The sequence below is a fragment of the Ipomoea nil genome, unplaced genomic scaffold (genome assembly GCF_001879475.1).
Source record: "Ipomoea nil cultivar Tokyo-kokei standard unplaced genomic scaffold, Asagao_1.1 scaffold0382, whole genome shotgun sequence".
Taxonomy (NCBI): domain Eukaryota; kingdom Viridiplantae; phylum Streptophyta; class Magnoliopsida; order Solanales; family Convolvulaceae; genus Ipomoea; species Ipomoea nil.
This window is the reverse complement of record NW_017616810.1, coordinates 2,462,220-2,481,438: the sequence shown is the minus strand read 5'-3', so window position 1 is coordinate 2,481,438 and position 19,219 is coordinate 2,462,220. Positions and strand designations below refer to the sequence as shown.

The following is a 19,219-nucleotide window of genomic DNA, read 5'->3' as shown; positions in this document are numbered from 1 at the left end:
ACAAATTCATGCAATTAGGTCTAAAATGACCTGTTTACCTAATATTTTGCTGATGTGGAGGTTGTGAATTTTAAAAATAACTTTAAACAAAATTTTAATTAAAAATTAAATTTTTTAAAAAAAAAAAAAAAAAAGAAAAAACAGAACGGCCAGAGACGATTTTTCGTCTCCGGCCGTTCTTCGTCTCCATGGCAGGAGACGAAGAACTTCGTATCCAGCCATGGAGACGAAGGTCGTCTCCCTTCGTTTCCTCGGCCAGGGAGACGAAAAGACCTTCGTCTCCTGCCATGGAGACGAAGAACGGCCGGAGACGATTTCGTCTCCGGCCGTTCTGTGTATTTTTTTAATTTTTTTTAATTAAATTTTTTGTTTAAAATTATTTTTAAAATCCAAAACCTACATGGCAGGTAAACATGTCAATTTAGACCTAATTGCATAAATTTGTGTAGTTCAGGGATCTAATTGTATATTTTTTGAGTTCGATGGTCTAATTGTAGTTTGATGTGCAGTTCAGTGGCCTATTTGACCCTTATTCCTATTTATTATTATTATATTTGTAGATGTTTCACGAGTAGTACCTCTTGTTTTATTTTCATAACTTATTTACTTGATAGTAACAACAATAACTTTACAGGTAGTCCAAATACTACTGTCGGAATGTGTCTGGTTTCATAAACAATTTTCACATTCATTTTGCACATATTTTTGGAATTAGTATGAATGGGTGCAGTACTTGTTTGTGTGTGTGTGTCGCAACGTGTCCAGTTAATTCCATTTCTTTGTCATAGATTTATAATTGACAGTCTAGCTTTAGTCATTTTTTACCAAACAAACCTTATTTAGTCCTAGTATTATTGTGGAATGACCATTTTGTCCTTTATCAATAAAACGATTTAAATATTGTTAAATACAAAAAGCATTTTGGTATTCAATTATTGATTTTTCAAAAAAAAAAAAAAACATAAAAATTAGTTGGGTCAGCTCACTCTTCATAAAAAGATCGAAATGCCCTTGTATTTAACAACATTTCAACGATTTTGTTGACGAAAGACAAAAAATGATACTGTCACAATAATACTAGGACCAAATGAGAGTGTTCGAATTAAAAAAAAAAAATTAAAATTAAACATAATTATTTTAGTAGATTTTGTAAATATTATGTCTTTTCTTTAAAAGGAAATACCCAAACATACAAGCTACTACGCCTCCATTGAGGCTTGAACCCATCACGTTCCCAAATTTGCAAGTTGTAACACCTATGTAAATATGTAATCAATCCATATATTTTACTCCGTAATAGATTTTGTAAATATTATGTTTTATTTTTTTATTAAAAAAGGGAATACCCAAACATATATGTAATCAATCTATATATTTTAGTAGATTTTGTAAATATTATGTTTTGTTTTTGTTTTTTTTATTAAAAAAGGAAACATCCAAACATACGAGCTACTACTTTCCACTGAGACTTAAACTCATTACATCCCACTTAAAGAAGCAACCTGATACTAATAGGGATGTGTAAACTTTGAATAATTTTCGATTAATCGACCGAAGTCCCGAACCGACAAAGTTCGGTTAACCGTCATACCATCATAAATTATAATACTCCGTAACACACCCGGAAAAAAAAAAAAAAAAACTTTTTTACAATAATTATTTGGTCCGGCCCAACTGCAAAAGAAAAAGTAAAGTTGGCCCGAAGTCCAAAACCTGCCGCTCGCCTGCACTTCTCAACCGCTCAGTCAACAGTCGTCATCTCACCTACTGCCCGGCTTCCGATACGTACATTTATATATTTATTTATATATATAGATTTGTTAGCGTACCGTTTCCCGTTCTCGTTTGCGTCAAAACCATCGGAAACACCGAACCCCTAACAACACCAAGCGGCGGAGACATGGCAGCTTCGACGGTGTCGCTGGAGGACGTCCCGACTGAGTCCATCATGACGGAGCTCCTCCGCCGGCTCAAGTGTTCCTCCAAGCCTGACAAGCGCCTCATTCTCATCGGTAATTTTCTCATTTATAATTTTTTCCCCTGTGTGTTTTTTTGCATATAATTGCGTGTTTGCTGGGCTCGTGTGCCTGTTTTCTCTTGGATCTGGAGGTTTTGGTGTGAATGTGTTTCCTTTTTGGCGGCTGTTACGTAATTGTATTGATTCCTAGATTTGCTTCGTAGAAGTACTGAAAATTTGAAGTTGTGTTGTGTCATTAACGCTTCTGTCCCTAAGTTACTAAGGTTTTTTATGAGATTAAAAAAGGAGCCTTTGAAATTTTGATAGACCTTTAGCCGTTTTCTTATTCTGTATTTTCTCCCATTTTAGTGTATGGATTAAGGTCATTGAAAACCATACTTTGTTGAAGCTGGTTTCATTTCTGTTAGATATCAATTAGTAATGTATGTAATTGAGCATCTATTTTAATAAAAGAGTATTTTTCCTTCAAAAAAAAAGTTCCTTTTTTTTTTTCTGTCTAAAAAAAGTCATGAGAGCTTTAGCATCTATTACTCTCTGGATGCATTTTCATTTCTGAAGGTAATACCTATTGGTGAGTTCATGATGCTTTTAACTCGTTTCTTTGTACTCCTTGTTGGTTTACCCTGTTTTCACCATGAATGTGGAACTTGTTACAATTGTTTTATGAAATGGTTATTTGAATGAATGTTAGGTCCACCTGGATCTGGGAAAGGTACACAGTCCCCCATCATTAAGGATGACTACTGTTTATGCCATTTGGCCACTGGTGACATGTTGAGAGCTGCTGTTGCTGCCAAAACTCCTCTTGGCATCAAGGCCAAGGAAGCCATGGACAAGGTATATCATAGTTTTATTGGAAGTTCATTTGACTTTTGTTTTGCCATGATTGGTTGGTTGCTAATAGGTGAAATGTTTGTTACTTTTAGGGTGAACTAGTCTCTGATGACTTAGTTGTTGGTATCATTGATGAAGCTATGAAGAAACCCTCATGTCAAAAGGGGTTCATTCTTGATGGGTTTCCCAGGACAGTGGTTCAAGCAGAGAAGGTTGTTGGCTAATATTTTTATGTGCATTTTAAAGATAATTCCACCTTGTTTCTGGTTCCCTCTGATATTTTCATTTTTTATTGGATGCAGCTAGATGAAATGCTTCAGAAGCAGGGTGCCAAGGTGGATAAGGTGTTGAATTTTGCAATTGATGATGCTATCTTGGAAGAGAGGATTACTGGTCGCTGGATCCACCCCTCAAGTGGAAGAACCTACCACACAAAGTTTGCACCCCCTAAAGTTTCTGGAGTTGATGATGTAAGCTTGAATTGATCAATTTTCTTTCTTTTACTTTAGTTTTCCTTTTCTTTGGGGCCAGGGGATGTTGGATGCAAAACTTGAAGTAGTAATGGTAACAATTAGCATTTGTTGAATAAAATTGTATTGCATCAAAAATTCAAAATTAGCCTACTACTGTAATACTGTTTCTAGATGAAAAGCATCTCAATTAAAATTGTTTCTGTGGATTATAATTTTAATATACCAATACGTTGGTCTTAAAATTTTCCACCAATTGATTAGCAAGCTTACCATTTAAAATCTGAGAATTACTGAAGTGCATTTATGTAAAAATTATCCATATTGCTAGAGATATGGTTATGAGTATTTAATATCTATAGAGAGATGTTTTTGTATCCCATTGCTAGTGCTACTTAATAATTGTTGAGCTTAACTGAAGGGTCTTTTTCCTGTAGGTCACTGGAGAACCTCTCATTCAACGTAAAGATGATACTGCTGCTGTTCTTAAGTCAAGGCTTGAGGCCTTTCACCGCCAAACTGAGCCGGTGGGCTTTTATAATTCCATTTGGTTTTGTTTTTATTATTATTATTATTTATTTTTCAAAGTTGAAAGCTATATTGCTGTTGCATATATCTTTTGTAGTCTGAGTAACAGAATTTTGTCTTCTGTGTGTTAGATCTCTCAATTTAATTCTAATTAACGAATATTTTGAGTTCAATATTCATTTTAAACATGAAGCTATGAAGGGTACTAGTCTTCCACTATATGTTTGTATACCTTCATATCTAAAATGTCTTGTTTTGGGAGCATATCTCTTGAAAGTAATGTGATAAAGGTATCTTCATGAGCCTATAGATCATAAAAGTAAGTTACTCTTAATCTTCCAGCACTGTCATCAAGTATATTCTATTGATGAAGCATAGTAGTCTTACTTTGCTATGCGATTCTATGTCTTTTGCCATTTATTGTTCTCTTATGTAGTCCATTAGCTTTCTTATATTTCTAGTCCTCTAGACTCCTCCTAGTCCCAAGTTAATTTTCTATACCTTTTATATGATTGAAAATTATTGTCCCTTCATCAAGAAAATCTATAGGTTATTAAGTTCGTTATGCCATGGAAACAGATTACATAGTGTCATAGTCTACCTGTATATTACATTAAACTTGGTATTCATGTATCTTATGCAAATTTGAACTGTTTGGAATACAGGTAATAGATTATTACTCAAAGAAGGGCATTGTTGCTAACCTACCTGCCGAGAAACCACCAATGGAGGTCACAACACAAGTTCACAAAGTTTTGTCCTCCTAGAAAGACTAGAACCGGAATTTGGAATTTCAATTGTATTTGCTTGTTGATTATCTATGATACATCCTTGAAAGGACAAATTCTACTTTTTTTATAATTTTTTTTTTGTTGTTTTATCCGCGGCTTGTCATCTTCCGAGGAGTTAACAAAATTGTACCAGGGTAGATTTTTTTGCTAATAAATTTATGATCATCTCTGACTTTTCGCGGTTGTTATGCTCATTTTGAATTTGAAATGAAGGATGAGGCATAGGTTTGCCATATTTTATGTGATCTATTGTAGAAATATTCTGCTGGTAAAAAGATTATGATATGAATTTGTATTGCTTTCAACCTCTGGCCAATTAAGGCTAGGAGCACATTGTTGAACTCACATCATAGGGGGTATTTTTTTCAATATTATTACACTTAGGCATTTTTTTTCAATATTATTGCATGGTCCTTTAGTTTAAAACATTCAGGGGTGTTTCGGACATTTTTTTTTAAAATATTATTTGTCTATTTACTTCAAGAAGTTTGGACTGAATGAATTTGGGAGTGAGATTTCTCTTATTGTTTACTACAAGAATTTGGATGGAAGATGAGTTTGGAGTAAGACTTTGTACGTAGAGATGTTTTTCGTGAGGTGAAATAGAGCTTTTAAAGGCATTTTGTTCGATACTAAATAAAAGATCTTTTGTTCGAGTGAGTTTGAACTCTTTATTTGTTTCTTCAACTTTATGGTTTTGATGAGTGACAAAAACTCATTCATGAACTTCTTGTGAAATTGAGTCAACAAAGGAAAGTGATTATCATCTTAGTTGGAGGAAAGGTATATGCCTCTAATTTTAGAATTGCATGAGAAGTTATAAATTTCTGACTTTACAATTGCATTAGTCTAAGTAAATCATGGGATGACTAAAAAGTGAGTAAGATAAAAATCACAAAAAGAAGTTTAAGAAAGCCCTTGAAAGTTTTGTAAGGAACTTAGATTGCATGAACTCTTGTATGGTTACAAATGAGGCCCCTTGAGGGTATTTATACTAATTCCACTTTCCTCAGTAGATGGTGGAGATCTACTTAAACTCACGGTTAGGATTTTACTCTCTAAAATCCTTCCAAAATCTTTATACAAGCTTGAGGATTGTCTGAGGTTCTTGAATGTTCTAATCATCTCTACATCTCTAGTTGCTATATACCTGCCTTTAGACTATTCTACAAGCTATGAGATGCTATGTACAAGTTCAAGAAAACTCAAGATAGATATAGTAAACCTCATAAATGCGTAGCAAAGTTCCATAGGCGTACAATAAGGTGATTGGATTGGAGTTGCATGCATTGATAAAAGCGGACAGAGGTTACATGAAGAAAAATGTTACATGTACTCCCATTTTGTACTCTCAACTTACACAAAATCTTGATATAGACACTTATATTGAGATCCACATAAAAAAAATAACTTATCAGAATCCATCACATCAAAAAAAAAATTTAAAGAGTAAGATTATGGAGTACATGTAGTAGTCTAGTAGACTCTTACATGAATTTGACGAACCTTCGGAGGTTGTCCTTTTACGTTTAATTAAGTATTTTTTTTTTAATTTTTGTTGCTTAATACGGAGTAGTTAATATATGTAATATTTTATAGATACTATAATTGAGTTTGAATTTTTGTTTAACGTTCATGGCTTCATTCAATCCAATGTAAAAGAAAAAATTAGAAAAAATAGTCCAATATGCTATCTAACTTTATTTAAAAAGTCAATTAATCTCTAAACTTTTTAAATATGTCATTACGCTCATCAACAATTTATTTTGATACAACAAAGTTCAAAAACCACTTAATAATATACTATCACAGATCATTAGAGTTTCGACAACTTGTCAGCGAAATTCTGACAAAATTTCAGGCTACCAAATGACCAACGAACGATCGCCGGTCACTTTGTTGTATGAAATTTCACCGGAATCTCGCTGACAGGTTACTGGAACCCTAATAACCTAGCAAGTCATTAATCGATTTTTGAGTTTCACTGCATTAAAATAAATTGTTAATGAATATAATTACATATATTAAAAATTTATGATATTAATTGACTTTTTAGTTAAAATTTGAAGGTCTATTTTAACTATTTTTTTAAAAAAAATTATGGAGTATTAAATGATGAGAATAAACTAGTTAATTAAAAAATTATTAATGACGATTAAAGTAGTACTGTGGACTGTGGAAGTACCGTTTGCATATCATCCCTGGAATGAGCGAATGAGCTTTCACAAAAGCTCAGTTCCCGGAAAGCGAAGCTCAAAGCCAAAACAAAGGTCAACTTCATCATCTCACCGGAACTCCGGTGAGTTTCCAGTACATTCGTTTCTATGTTATCCTTTATCAGTTATTTCATTTCAATTTGCGTCGTTTTTGCATTTTTTTTTCTCTACTTTGTAGAAATGCTCCTGATATCGTTACTGAAAATTTTAATCATGCTTCTCGTTGAATTTCAATCTGGTAGCTCTTTGATCTCTGTACGTTTTGATTTTGATGGTGGTTGGCAGTGAACTAAAGAGCGAAAAGTTAGCAGAAAAATGAAATTGTCCCCGCGAGAAATTGAGAAATTGATGCTCCACAATGCAGGGCATCTCGCGCAGAAACGTCTTGCTCGCGGCCTGCGCCTCAACTACACTGAAGCTGTTGCACTTATAGCATCTCAGGTTTTCAACATCTCGTGCCTTCTTCTATAGCTGTATTCATTTAGTTGATTTTTTACTCAGTAAGTAGGTAAAGCATGATAGTGTGATTCAGTCCTCACGGGCAGTTCAGTTGGTTATATGGGTAAAGTTTGAGAAGAATGACCAAGGTCTAAACACCTCTGTCGGACCGGAAAGAAAAATATGAAAAGACAAAAATGCCCTTACTATAAAAGTAAAAGTCATTAGAATGACTAAAAGTGTCCAAAAAAATAATAGTCAATTGCCACCAAAGACAAGGGTCCTCTGGTGGAATTAACTCTCCCTATATATATACACTTTTTGCGAATGAATATTCAAGTGAAATATTGTGTCTATGTATGGATTAATTCTTTATTATCTTTTCAAAGTTTCTGGTCTTACAGTATAATTTAGTGGTAAGTCAGGTCCCTTGGGAGGTAATAGGCCTCTCAGAATCCCACCTCTCCCATCCTTCATTAGATGCACTATTGTTGTTTTTAAAATATTTTTATGTCAAGTTTAGGATTATATTTATATGGGTTGTTTGTGCTATGATGGATATGAATGAACTGGTGGATGCTGCTTCATATGGAACTGCATAGATTGTGTTGGACTAATTTATTTTGATTAGGTTTTGGAGTTTGTTCGAGATGGAGATAGGAGTGTGGCAGAGTTGATGAACCTTGGGAGACAATTGCTTGGAAGGTGTTAGTTTTCAAAGTTCTCAATTATATTCTTTAAGATCATTTTGTTTAATTTCAATAGCATACATTTACACAGAGCAATTATTTTTAGTGCCAAAATAATACAATAAGATTTATAAGGATCAAAGATATATTATCCATCATGAACAAATAGGTGAAACACCTATGCAACTATGCAAGATCAACTATGTTGGGGTAAGGGGTGCGGGGAGGGGGGGGGGGGGGGTGTGTGCTTAAAACTTCTCTAAATCTTATTCGCTTATACCACTAATGGGGCTTTCTCGGAAAACCGGGACTTCCTCCCAGCTTGGCTACTGCTTTCGAGGGTTCTCAATAGTGGGTGTGTTTTCAGTGGTGCATACGTGCATCTAGGCGAATAGGAGTTTGAAAAGTTCCTTCTTTGTTGTCAGGAGACAAGTTCTTCCCCCTGTTCGGCACCTCTTGGAAACTGTTCAGGTACTCAACTTTTTAAATCTGTATATAAGCATGATGTCTTTTGTTTCCAAGTTTCTTGCATGTGCAATTCGAGAGTCCAAGTAGATAATGTACGATCCTCGTTTAGGTTGAGGGGACCTTTCCTGATGGAACCAAGTTAATCACCATCCATGATCCTATTGCGCATGAGAATGGGGATTTGGAGCTAGCATTATATGGTTCTTTTCTTCCTGGTAATTATATCACAAACTCACAAAGCATCAGAAAACACTTCTCATCATAGTAATAATTGGTTCTTGATCTGATGTATGTGGTAATTAACAGAGCATGTTAATAAGCTCTAAATTATATATGCCATTTTGTGGAAGTTATTGATTATTTTTCTAATTTCCAGCATGATCCTTATGAATTCCTTCAGTTACAAAGATGATTTATTAAAGAATGTTATTTCTGCAGTTCCTTCTTTAGACAAGTTTCCTATGGTAGAAGATGGAAGAATCCCTGGTGAATTATATTCTCGAGAGGGACTTATAAGACTGAACCATGGAAGAAAAGCAATCACTCTCAAAGTTACTAACAAAGGAGATAGACCAATTCAGGTGCTTGGCATGTATATACAATTCTTCTTTTTTAAATTCTGAATTTTGTAATCTGACAAGCATGCCTCACCCTAAAAGGGAGGAAAAAGAACGAAAAAAAAGAACTATGGTAGGAAAGGTTCCTTCTTTTTCGTTTTGTACATGTTGAGTGGAGTATTTTTGTGTGCCTTGTTGGGTAGGTTAGAAGCTTAAGTTACATGATATTTGATCAGGATGTTTATTTATCGTAGCTTGCTGTTAAGATTCAGGGTTAAGAAATCAATTATATGTTCATTGTGAAATTATGAAATTGTCAATTTTGACTGAGATATCTAGTATACTTGGAAATGTTCCCTGCCATAGTTCATTCAGTCTAAACATTTTAGAGTTTTTGGCTGCTAAAATTTCAAGTCTGTTACTGACAATTATAAAATATTCAAAATAGTTACTTTGGCCTAACCCGAATTCGTATTATAGATAAGAATCATCTCTTCAGAGCTTTTCTTCTCATCCTTTGTGTGTGTGTGTGTGTGTGGGTTACAAATAGAAATTAGCTTTTAGACTCACATAATTGGTGCAAATGTGAACATGTGAAGGACTCGATGTAATAAAATAATGCAAAACAGTTGACATATTCCTTTTATCCAATACTTTAAGGAGGTCTTTGATGTCCAGGTAGGCAGCCACTATAACTTCATTGAGGCGAACCCATTGTTGGAGTTTGATCGACATAAAGCGCATGGCATGAGGTTAAACATACCTGCAGGGACAGCAGTAAGATTTGAGGTAACCACTTTGACCTATTTGTGTTTGAAATTAAATAATTAATTAATGATTTTATCTTTTCCCTTCCAACACGAGAAGTTACCAACATCTGTTGTTTCTTATTGTTGAAAGGCTATAAATGTTTCACATTCATACTTCTAACTTCAGAATATAGATTAATATATAGGCATACAAGAGCATTGAGAAGAGATAATAATAAAGAAGGAAACTACTCCTCTCCCCAAGGCTTTAATTACTAGAGTAAATAAAGCTGTAAAGGTGGACTGCTCAACACATTTTCTAATATTTCCAACACTTATACTTTTCTTTCAAAAATCTTCTGGCTTATGTATAAGTATTAAAGTATGTGATCCACTTCATTTAAAAGTTTAAATAGTTAATGATCATAAACATATTATTGTTCCCAAAAGGTTGAATCCCCAACCCCAAGGGCCCCCCATGCCCCGGCCTGACAGAGCATCTGGGAGGATGTCAATCATGGTTGCTTATTGCGCACAAGGAGCCCCCCTCACTTTGAGAGGTTGCTCCCACACTGCTGCTGGTGAGACTCGGTCCCAGGTCATTGTTCCCAAACTTCACCCCTGTGACCAATTGAGTTGCCCATGCGGGCAGCATAAACATATTATTGTTGTTATATGTGCTTGTTTTTCTCAAATTATGTTTGGATTTTGAACTAAACGAAAGTGTGAATGTTGCTAGCCAGGGGATTCAAAAAATGTTACTCTAGTTAGTATTCATGGGAACAAAATAATCAGGGGAGGCCATGGGATTGTTGATGGTCCAGTTGGTGCCGGAATAACAACAGCTGTGATGGAAGCTATAGATGAAAGAAAATGTTGTCATTTGGAAGAAACAAATGCCAGGTCTTAAAACTTGCCCAAACTTATTTTTCCTGCTTTATGCACAAGGCTGCGCCTTTGCTTGACAAAATTATATATCTCAGCTTGAAAACTTTTGCAGTGAAGGTACCAGTGTAGAAGGATCTGCTTTCTCCTTTACGATGTCTCGTGAGGAATATGCTAATATCTATGGACCCACAATTGGAGACAGAATTCGACTTGGTGATACAGAATTAGTTGCTGAAATTGAAAGAGATTGTTCTCTTTATGGTGATGAATGTGTGTTCGGAGGTGGAAAAGTTCTAAGAGATGGAATGGGTCAGGCTTGTGGATATCATGCAGTTTCCTGTTTGGATACTGTTATAACAAATGCTGTAGTCATTGATTATTCAGGAATTTTTAAGGCTGATATTGGAATTAAAAATGGTTTAATTGTTTCCCTGGGGAAAGCAGGGAACCCGGATATCATGCATGTATCAGAGGGCATTGTAATTGGGGTGAGTCCGACAAACAAACAATAAAAACATCCTTAAATTTCAAGACTTTTGACTCTTAAATTTCATGACTTTTGGCTTTTCCGCAATCAGTTGAATACAGAGGTTATTGCTGGTGAAGGGATGATTGTAACCGCAGGAGCAATAGACTGCCATGTTCACTTCATCTGCCCTCAATTGGCTTATGAGGCAATATCCAGTGGTGGGGATTTTCATACTGAGAAGTACCATTGATGTTTTCTCGTATCTTTTTTTGTACAATGTTTTATGGAGTAATTAATATGTTCAAAGCAATGCTTGAATTCTATAAGTGTGATTCCTAATTTTTTTTGTTTTTGTTTTTTTTTTTGTTTTTTTTTTTGTTTTGTTTTGTTTTGTTTTGGTTTGTTTGCTATAAAGTAATAAATATCTTGCTTTACAAATTTTATAGGGATCACCACAATGGTAGGAGGTGGAACAGGACCTGCAGAAGGAACTCGTGCCACTACATGTACACCATCAGCATTTCATATGAAATTAATGTTGCAGTCAACGGATGAGCTACCTTTAAACTTTGGTTTCACTGGAAAAGTAATTGCTTATTCTTTCATGAGTTTTCAGCTATCCTATTTCATTCACATACATGTGCATGGTACCCACTGCAGATTTACTGTTGAAGGGCCTGCTTAATAAACCTATAGTCGCTATTGTCTGTGTTAAGAGTCCCACATTGATAAAATAAGAGAGAACATATGAGTTTATAAGGCCATGAGTTAGACTAGCTAAATGGTTGGATTCAATCATTTAGTGTGGTTTGGCCCATGTGCATTATAGTCGTTTTTTTTTTTTTTTTTTTTTTTTTTTATTGCATACTTTTCTAGAATTATCCATTTTGTTTGACAATTGGCGTAATGTAATTTCATGAGGTGTAACTCATCTATAGGGCAATAGTGCCAAGGAGATTGCACTGCACAAAATAATTGAGGCCGGAGCAATGGGACTGAAGCTTCATGAGGACTGGGGAACCACTCCTGCGGCAATAGATACTTGTTTAAAGGTTGCTGATCAATTTGACATTCAGGTAGCTACTTAAAAAAAAATTTCTTGGACAATTTCGAGGTTTCAATTTTGAAGTTTAAAAGCTGATTAAATTACATTTATGTAGGTTAATATACACACTGATACCTTGAATGAATCTGGATTTGTGGAGCACACCATTGCTGCTTTCAAAGATAGAACAATTCATACCTATCACAGGTTTGACATGAAAATATAACACATTCCTCCATCCCTAGTCCAGTTAGTACTTACATATACGTATAAATATGATACTTATACAGTGAAGGTGCTGGCGGTGGGCATGCTCCTGATATTATTAAAGTTTGTGGCATAAAAAATGTACTCCCATCATCAACTAATCCTACACGTCCCTTCACCGTGAATACTGTGGATGAGCATCTTGACATGCTGGTAAGAAGAGATTAGTTAGAGCCTAGAGGGGTCTGATACTATCAGAAATCTATTCTCAACGTTGAAAGAATGTATGCAGATGGTCTGCCATCACCTCGATAAGGACATCAAGGAGGATGTAGCCTTTGCTGAATCACGGATTCGAGCTGAAACCATCGCTGCAGAAGACATTTTGCATGATATGGGAGCTATCAGCATTATAGCTTCTGATTCACAGGCCATGGGACGAATCGGAGAGGTTCTCGTTTGCTAATCTAATCATCTTTCAGGGTCCAGAAATATTTCTGATCTATTAATTATTGTTATTGATGATTCCCTTTTCGGTACTTGAATTAAGTTTAGAATTTATTTGAATGGTGGGACTTATATAAACAGACTCGTTACTTACCAGGTAATTTGCAGAACATGGCAGACTGCCCACAAGATGAAATTATTTAGAGGCCCACTTGACATAAACCAACCATATAACGACAACTTGAGGATCAAAAGATACATTGCAAAATACACTATAAATCCCGCAATTGCTAATGGCTTCTCCAAGCATGTTGGGTCTGTTGAGGTATGAACTTGACCATCATTGAGCACTTAGAAGCATGATTGACTGCATAAGTATAATGTCCCCTTATAGCTGTATGGCACTTGTGAACACTTGAATGCTGAGAGGTTATAATGTCTTTTTATTTGTAATAATTTTAAGAGATTATTATGTCTTTTAATTGTAATCCTACAATATAGAGAGTTGCTTTATTTTGATAATCAGATAACACTAAAGAGGAGTCTTATTTGCATGTTCATAATACTAGAACATAAGTGGAAGCACGGATAATTTGATTCATGTCGGGGTCAAGTGATAGACCAAGTATTGTCATGAGCCACAACTGAACATGCCAAATCCTGGTCTCATATATTGTTCGTGTGTTATGTGTTTCCCATTTTAATTTCTGAAACAAATATTAGTAAACGTTTGCTTTCCAAATATGTAGAAATACATAATTCCCATCATGGGGACATCTGCATGATGGGATTTAATTTGATTCAAGTCCCAGGACGAGTTAAAGTATTGTCATAAACAACAATTGGACATGCCAAATCTTTTCCTCATGTGCTGATCTTGTGTGTTAAGTGTTTCCTTATTTTCATTCTTCAAATGAATCTTATCAATCTTTTGCTTTCCAAATATGTAGTGTTAAGAGTCCCATATTTATAGAATAAGAGAGGATATATGAGTTTATAAGACCATGGGTTAGACTAACTAATACGTTAGATTCAATCTTTTAGTGTGGTTTGGCTATCTTCTCTCTCATTATTGGGTTCAATATCCAAAAACTCTTATTAGTATCTGTTCTTGTAATTTGAAAACAATACTGACAGGTAGGGAAGTTGGCCGATCTTGTCATTTGGAAGCCATCTTTCTTTGGATCAAAACCAGAAATGGTGATCAAAGGCGGCACAATAGCATGGGCAAACATGGGGGACCCAAATGCGAGCATCCCCACTCCTGAACCGGTAATCACTAATATTGAATTTGTCTTCAGACTATACTTATGAAATTTCTTGCTGCTTAGGTCTCTTGTTCGTTTGGCTTTCATATTGTCATGCTAAACCTGTCTCCATTACCATGACCAATTAGGTCATCCTTTGTCTTATGAACTCCAGGGCAACTTTTTAAAGCCATGCCATCTTTCTATTCATATCCAGGCTTTAAATTAAACTTAAAAGAATTGAATATGCTCTATGTTTTAGCTTCTGTATTTGTGGCCATTCATATGTGATACTCTGTATTTATTGCTTCACAATCTTGAATAGAACTCGAGAGCGGAATTCTTTCATGTTAATTAATCCTCCTCAAAGTAATACAGGTGATAATGAGACCTATGTTTGGAGCATTTGGAAAGGCTGGAAGCTCCAATTCAATTGCTTTTGTCAGCAAAGTACGCTCCCTCTCTCGCCCCACTCCCCATGCCCATCCCCTCTTTTTCTCATGACCAGTGTTGCAAAAATCCCGCCTACACGTCGATTAATTAGCGCCTAGCGCTAGGCACTAGGTACCTACCAGCTGCCTAGCGTATCACTATCATCGGTGATCTAGGCGGCCGGCCAATTAGGCCGCTTAAGTGCCGACTAGACCGCCTAGTCAGCCGATGAGCTATTGTTTTTTTTTTTTTTTTTATTTTTTTTAATGGGTTATTTAACTCAAAACAACATTGTTTTGAGTGAAATAACTCTAAATTGTTCAAACTCTGAATGTTTTTTTAGGTTAATATTTAATATTTTAATATAACTATTAAAATATTAAATAGTTTATAATTATTAATTTTTTAAAAAAAATTAAAAAAATTAAACAAATTTTTAAAAAATAAAATAAAAAAAATACACGAACCCCTAAACGCCGATAAGGAGGGATTTTTTCAACCATGCTCCTGACACTAGCACCCACACAGACAGATACTTGTACACAATATGAAGTGCTTGATTTTGTGCGTCTCCATCCTCACAAGATGAGAGGAGAGTTTGTTAATGATTGAATATCTGAATACAGAATACAAGTAATGTAGTTGTTCCTATACAATAGGCTACCAATTAAGTCAAACTAATCCTGACCACATATATTCCTAATTATTACACTAACACACAAACAGGAAGCTCTGGATGATGGAGTAAAGGATCGGTATCAACTGAAGAAGAGAGTGGAAGCTGTGAGTGGTGTAAGGAGGCTCACAAAACTCGACATGAAACTCAACGATGCACTTCCTGAAATATCAGTGTGTCCAGAGACGTACAAGGTGACTGCAGATCACACTGAGCTTGCATGCCCACCTGCTTCTACTGTCCCCCTTTCTCGGAATTACTTCCTTTTCTAGTTCAAGATATAATACCGGGTAATATTACTTCTCGGTTATACAAAGTATTCCATTCGCTACTTCCAAATTATTTACGGGAAAGCACTCAGCCATTACTCAAAGGTACGCTCCCTGGTGAAACCCGCTTTATGACCCTAGTTGGCAAAGGACCACAAGGAAGTAAATTATGATACTTCTTAACTTTCTTTCTCGGGGTTTAGTTACCATTCTTACTTTTTCTTTCTTGAACAAAATTAGGACGCATGATTAAGAGTTTCATTCTCTTGAATTGGAATCTATTATAGATAATGTAACATTCCTGAAAAGCCCACATAATCTAAGAATGTTAGGGCAATGTGATTCTCATGAATGTTAAAGAAAAAAAAAATTACAAAATGAATGTTTGAGAATATCACGCTTCTTAGTGACTTCACATCTCCTTAAACCAAATAAGGATTACAATATTTGCATTCATGGGGTCATGTGAGATGTTTTGAACCAAAAGTCTTACTAAAAGAAATTCAGCAAATTATACTTTGAATTATGGTTTATATTTCAACGTTGATAAATGTTTATTTTTCATTTAACTTATATGTTACTACAGGTAGGGATCATGTTAGAATGATCAAATTTGTGCACTCTTACCATGATATTGACGGGATGAGATTGATCCAAATAAAAAACATAATCCTGTAATCTATTTGAACCAATCTCGTTCCTTAAATTTGGTTTGTGGTATTTTCCATTGAAACGTTGTTGTCCCCCACTAGTTTGCCATGCCATGTTGGGGGGTTTCCACTGCCTATGTTGATTATAGTACACAACTGTCTGAATAATCATTGGTATTTGTCTATTTGACACTAATATCTGCAAATTGGAGTTGATAACATTAATTTTATGAAAAGCTTGTTATTCGAAAGTACGCTTTCAAGTGAAATCTTGATTATAGCTGATAAATGATCACAAACAAGTAAATTAGTTTAAGGGTTTTTTATAGTTGAAATTAAGTAAGTCAATAGACAATATTTATGGAACAGCCTTAAATTTCCAGGTCAGCTGACGCAGCTGTCTTACTCGAAAGATGTGCCTACAATTCAGGGGATTAGTCACTGTGTCTGTGTTTAAAACTTGATGATTATCAAGTTCGATCAATTTGTCTCATGAAAATTGAGAATAAATAACTTTGATATGCCTTAGCTACCCTTCCAGCATGTAAAATGAGCTCTACTACTATGGAGTATTTTACATATTATTGAAGTTTTGTCTGTACGAGTCGTTGGGTACACGTGATCCCTTTCTCCATTAAATAACCATAGTTTATAAACTAAATGGTTACCATCAACACTTACTCCCAACATGTGCCTATAATAATAATGGTAACATCAACACGCATAACGTCAACATAGGGGGAGTTAGTATTACTTTTCAATTACTTAGATATTTTAGTGACACAATTAAAAGTAGGGGTGAGCAAAAAAGGGTTATTCACCGCATAAGTATTGATAATTAAATTGACTAAAAATTAGGTTATCAGTTATGATTTATGAAAGTTAAAAAATTTTAAAATTATTTTTTGTTATCGTTTAATTGAGATTATTTTTATGGTTGGGAATTCAATAGACATTTAAATGTAGGAGTGTGTAATGATTGGTTATAGCTATATTAAATTTTTGTTCAATTGACATTTAAACATAAAGGTGTGCAATGATTCATTATTAGTTGGTTATAGTTATGTGGCAACGTACGAACGTTTTCCAAGCGAGCTATGGGAGTCTAGGTTTTGCGAACTAACCGGACCGGAAAAGAAGCAAGCATGTATAAAGGGTTAGGTCCAATCATTCTCCTCAATTGAAATCGGGCATAACCTTGGGGGATAGGACATAACTCCCGTTGTTTAAGAGTAAAAGGTTCATAAATAAGGTAGTTAAGAAAAAAGTGAGTCAATTGAAAACTAACTGTTTCATGATACTATTTAAAATTAAGAATTTGTTGAGTTTCTTAACATTCACTCACAAGTCACAATCCTTCCTCTTATGTTGTCTTCATGCCTTCTAGTTCTAGTTTTTCAACTAATGTAACATCATCAAAGGATGCATTTGAGAGAACAATTGTAGTAATTGAAGTGATTTATGGTTCCAACTATTTTTTGAAGGGTTAGTTGGATGATCTGTAATTGAAGTGGTCCACTTCTCTAACTATAGAAATTTCAATTGTAAGCTTGGAGCAATTTAATAGCTTCAATTTCACTGCTTTCATTTTACTCACCCTAATTTTATCACTCTCCCAAATGGATTATAAATCAAAGGTTTTATAATCAAACACCATAATCTTTTGATTGTAGTTAGGTGTTCTCAGTTGAGTCTTCATTCTTCTTATATAAATGCAAAAAAATATAAAGTTATTTAAAAGTCAGCTCACATAAAAAATAAATAAATAAAAATAAAAACTTATTTCTACATGTTATTACACATGAATATAATTTATATAGTGCACATCTTCTTGTAATGACTGTAAATTTCGCTCGCCACTGAAGGTTGCTTATTATTTATGGAGAAATAATCTGTTGTGTTTATTAACAAAATAACGAACACTATTTATACAAGAGTTTAACAACTAAATACCAAAGATACAGCAGAACTAATAGAAGGAAAGAGACTAATAACTCTTATTCAAAAGGAGACATTACAGAAGAACAGAATGATCAAAACAGAACAGTAAACTTAATCAATTTGAGTCATCCACAATATTAGTATTGCGAAGTTCAATGAGAACCCTACCTATCTTAATTTTGGGATGACAGTCACTCCTACGATTCAAACAACTCATTGGGGAATTGAAAAAGCAAAAGAAAAAAAAAAACACCAGATCTCTAACAAGAGGTGTGTTAACTTTCTAAAAAGAAGAAAAATCATTGAAATAATCATAATGTTCTTATTCTTATCATCACAAATAATAATATCACTTTTTAAATTGAGTTTCAAGAAAATAAATACTTAATAATCAGAATTTCTTTACATATATGTATTTGACTTGTTATAAATATAGAAAATTGCATGTTCTCTATATTCAAAAATTATCCTGTCATATTATGAATTAATAGTATAAAATTACATTAAAATTATATAATTGAAAATGTTATAACGATGTACTTAAAAATGCTAACCTTATTCACGTGACACAAATTTAGGAACCACAACTCTCCACATTGTGTTGAAAAAACATATCTAACTATTTAAACAATGGCAAATTTTGTGTGGATCATGGTCCACACATTGTTATGTGGATCATAACAAAATGTACATTTTTAATATATTATATGTACATTATTTTTGTACTGAATGTACATTATACTGAATACAATGTATATTATTTTTGTATTGAATGTACAATATTTTACACTATACAAAATATGGTCCACACAATAATGATTGTTACACCTTGTCACAAATCATCAATTACTACCTAAAGACATAAACTGAAAAGAACTCGTTCTGATGTGTAAACTGAACCTGCTCTTATTGGGGACTGGCTAAATAGTTTGCTCCATTCATATGGGTGGGGATCAAACTCCCAACCTTATGCTTAAGGGACGAGGTGCTGAATCATCACGCCAACCATGTTAGTTAAACTGAACCTGCTCTTGTATAAGAATGTGAATGAGTCGAGCAGTTCGCGAGCGGCTCGGTCAAAACTCAGCTCGAGCTTGGTCAATTTTGAGCTCGAGTCGACTCCTTTCATAATTAAGCTCAAGCTTGAGCTCAAATGTTTTAAACTCGTGGCTCATCGAGCCGCTCGCGAACCATATATATATATATATATATATATATATATATATATAT

The 19,219-nt window shown here is 34.5% G+C and overlaps 2 protein-coding genes across 3 annotated transcripts; both read left to right on the top strand.

The window, feature by feature from the left end:
• The first annotated feature begins 1,808 nt into the window (after positions 1-1,808).
• Positions 1,809-4,839, top strand: LOC109172089 (adenylate kinase 4). The gene is made up of 6 exons (XM_019321263.1): positions 1,809-2,012; positions 2,670-2,815; positions 2,905-3,024; positions 3,115-3,282; positions 3,720-3,809; positions 4,476-4,839. Exons 1-6 carry the CDS (start codon positions 1,901-1,903, stop codon positions 4,575-4,577), a joined length of 738 nt encoding a protein of 245 aa, XP_019176808.1. The 5' UTR covers positions 1,809-1,900; the 3' UTR covers positions 4,578-4,839.
• Positions 4,840-6,783: 1,944 nt separating this feature from the next.
• Positions 6,784-15,919, top strand: LOC109172025 (urease). 2 transcript variants are annotated; one of them, XM_019321156.1, is made up of 19 exons: positions 6,784-6,871; positions 7,103-7,258; positions 7,887-7,960; positions 8,370-8,415; positions 8,522-8,627; positions 8,851-8,993; positions 9,648-9,758; positions 10,458-10,621; positions 10,719-11,094; positions 11,185-11,293; positions 11,522-11,661; positions 12,014-12,151; positions 12,236-12,327; positions 12,411-12,540; positions 12,620-12,778; positions 12,932-13,099; positions 13,912-14,046; positions 14,400-14,471; positions 15,180-15,919. In XM_019321156.1, the coding sequence occupies exons 2-19, from the start codon at positions 7,133-7,135 to the stop codon at positions 15,399-15,401; spliced, it is 2,511 nt and encodes an 836-aa protein (XP_019176701.1). In that variant the 5' UTR covers positions 6,784-6,871; positions 7,103-7,132; the 3' UTR covers positions 15,402-15,919. The 2 variants fall into 2 exon arrangements, with proteins under 2 accessions (XP_019176701.1, XP_019176700.1); XM_019321155.1 differs by having other exon boundaries at positions 6,785-6,900.
• The last annotated feature ends 3,300 nt before the right edge of the window (positions 15,920-19,219 follow it).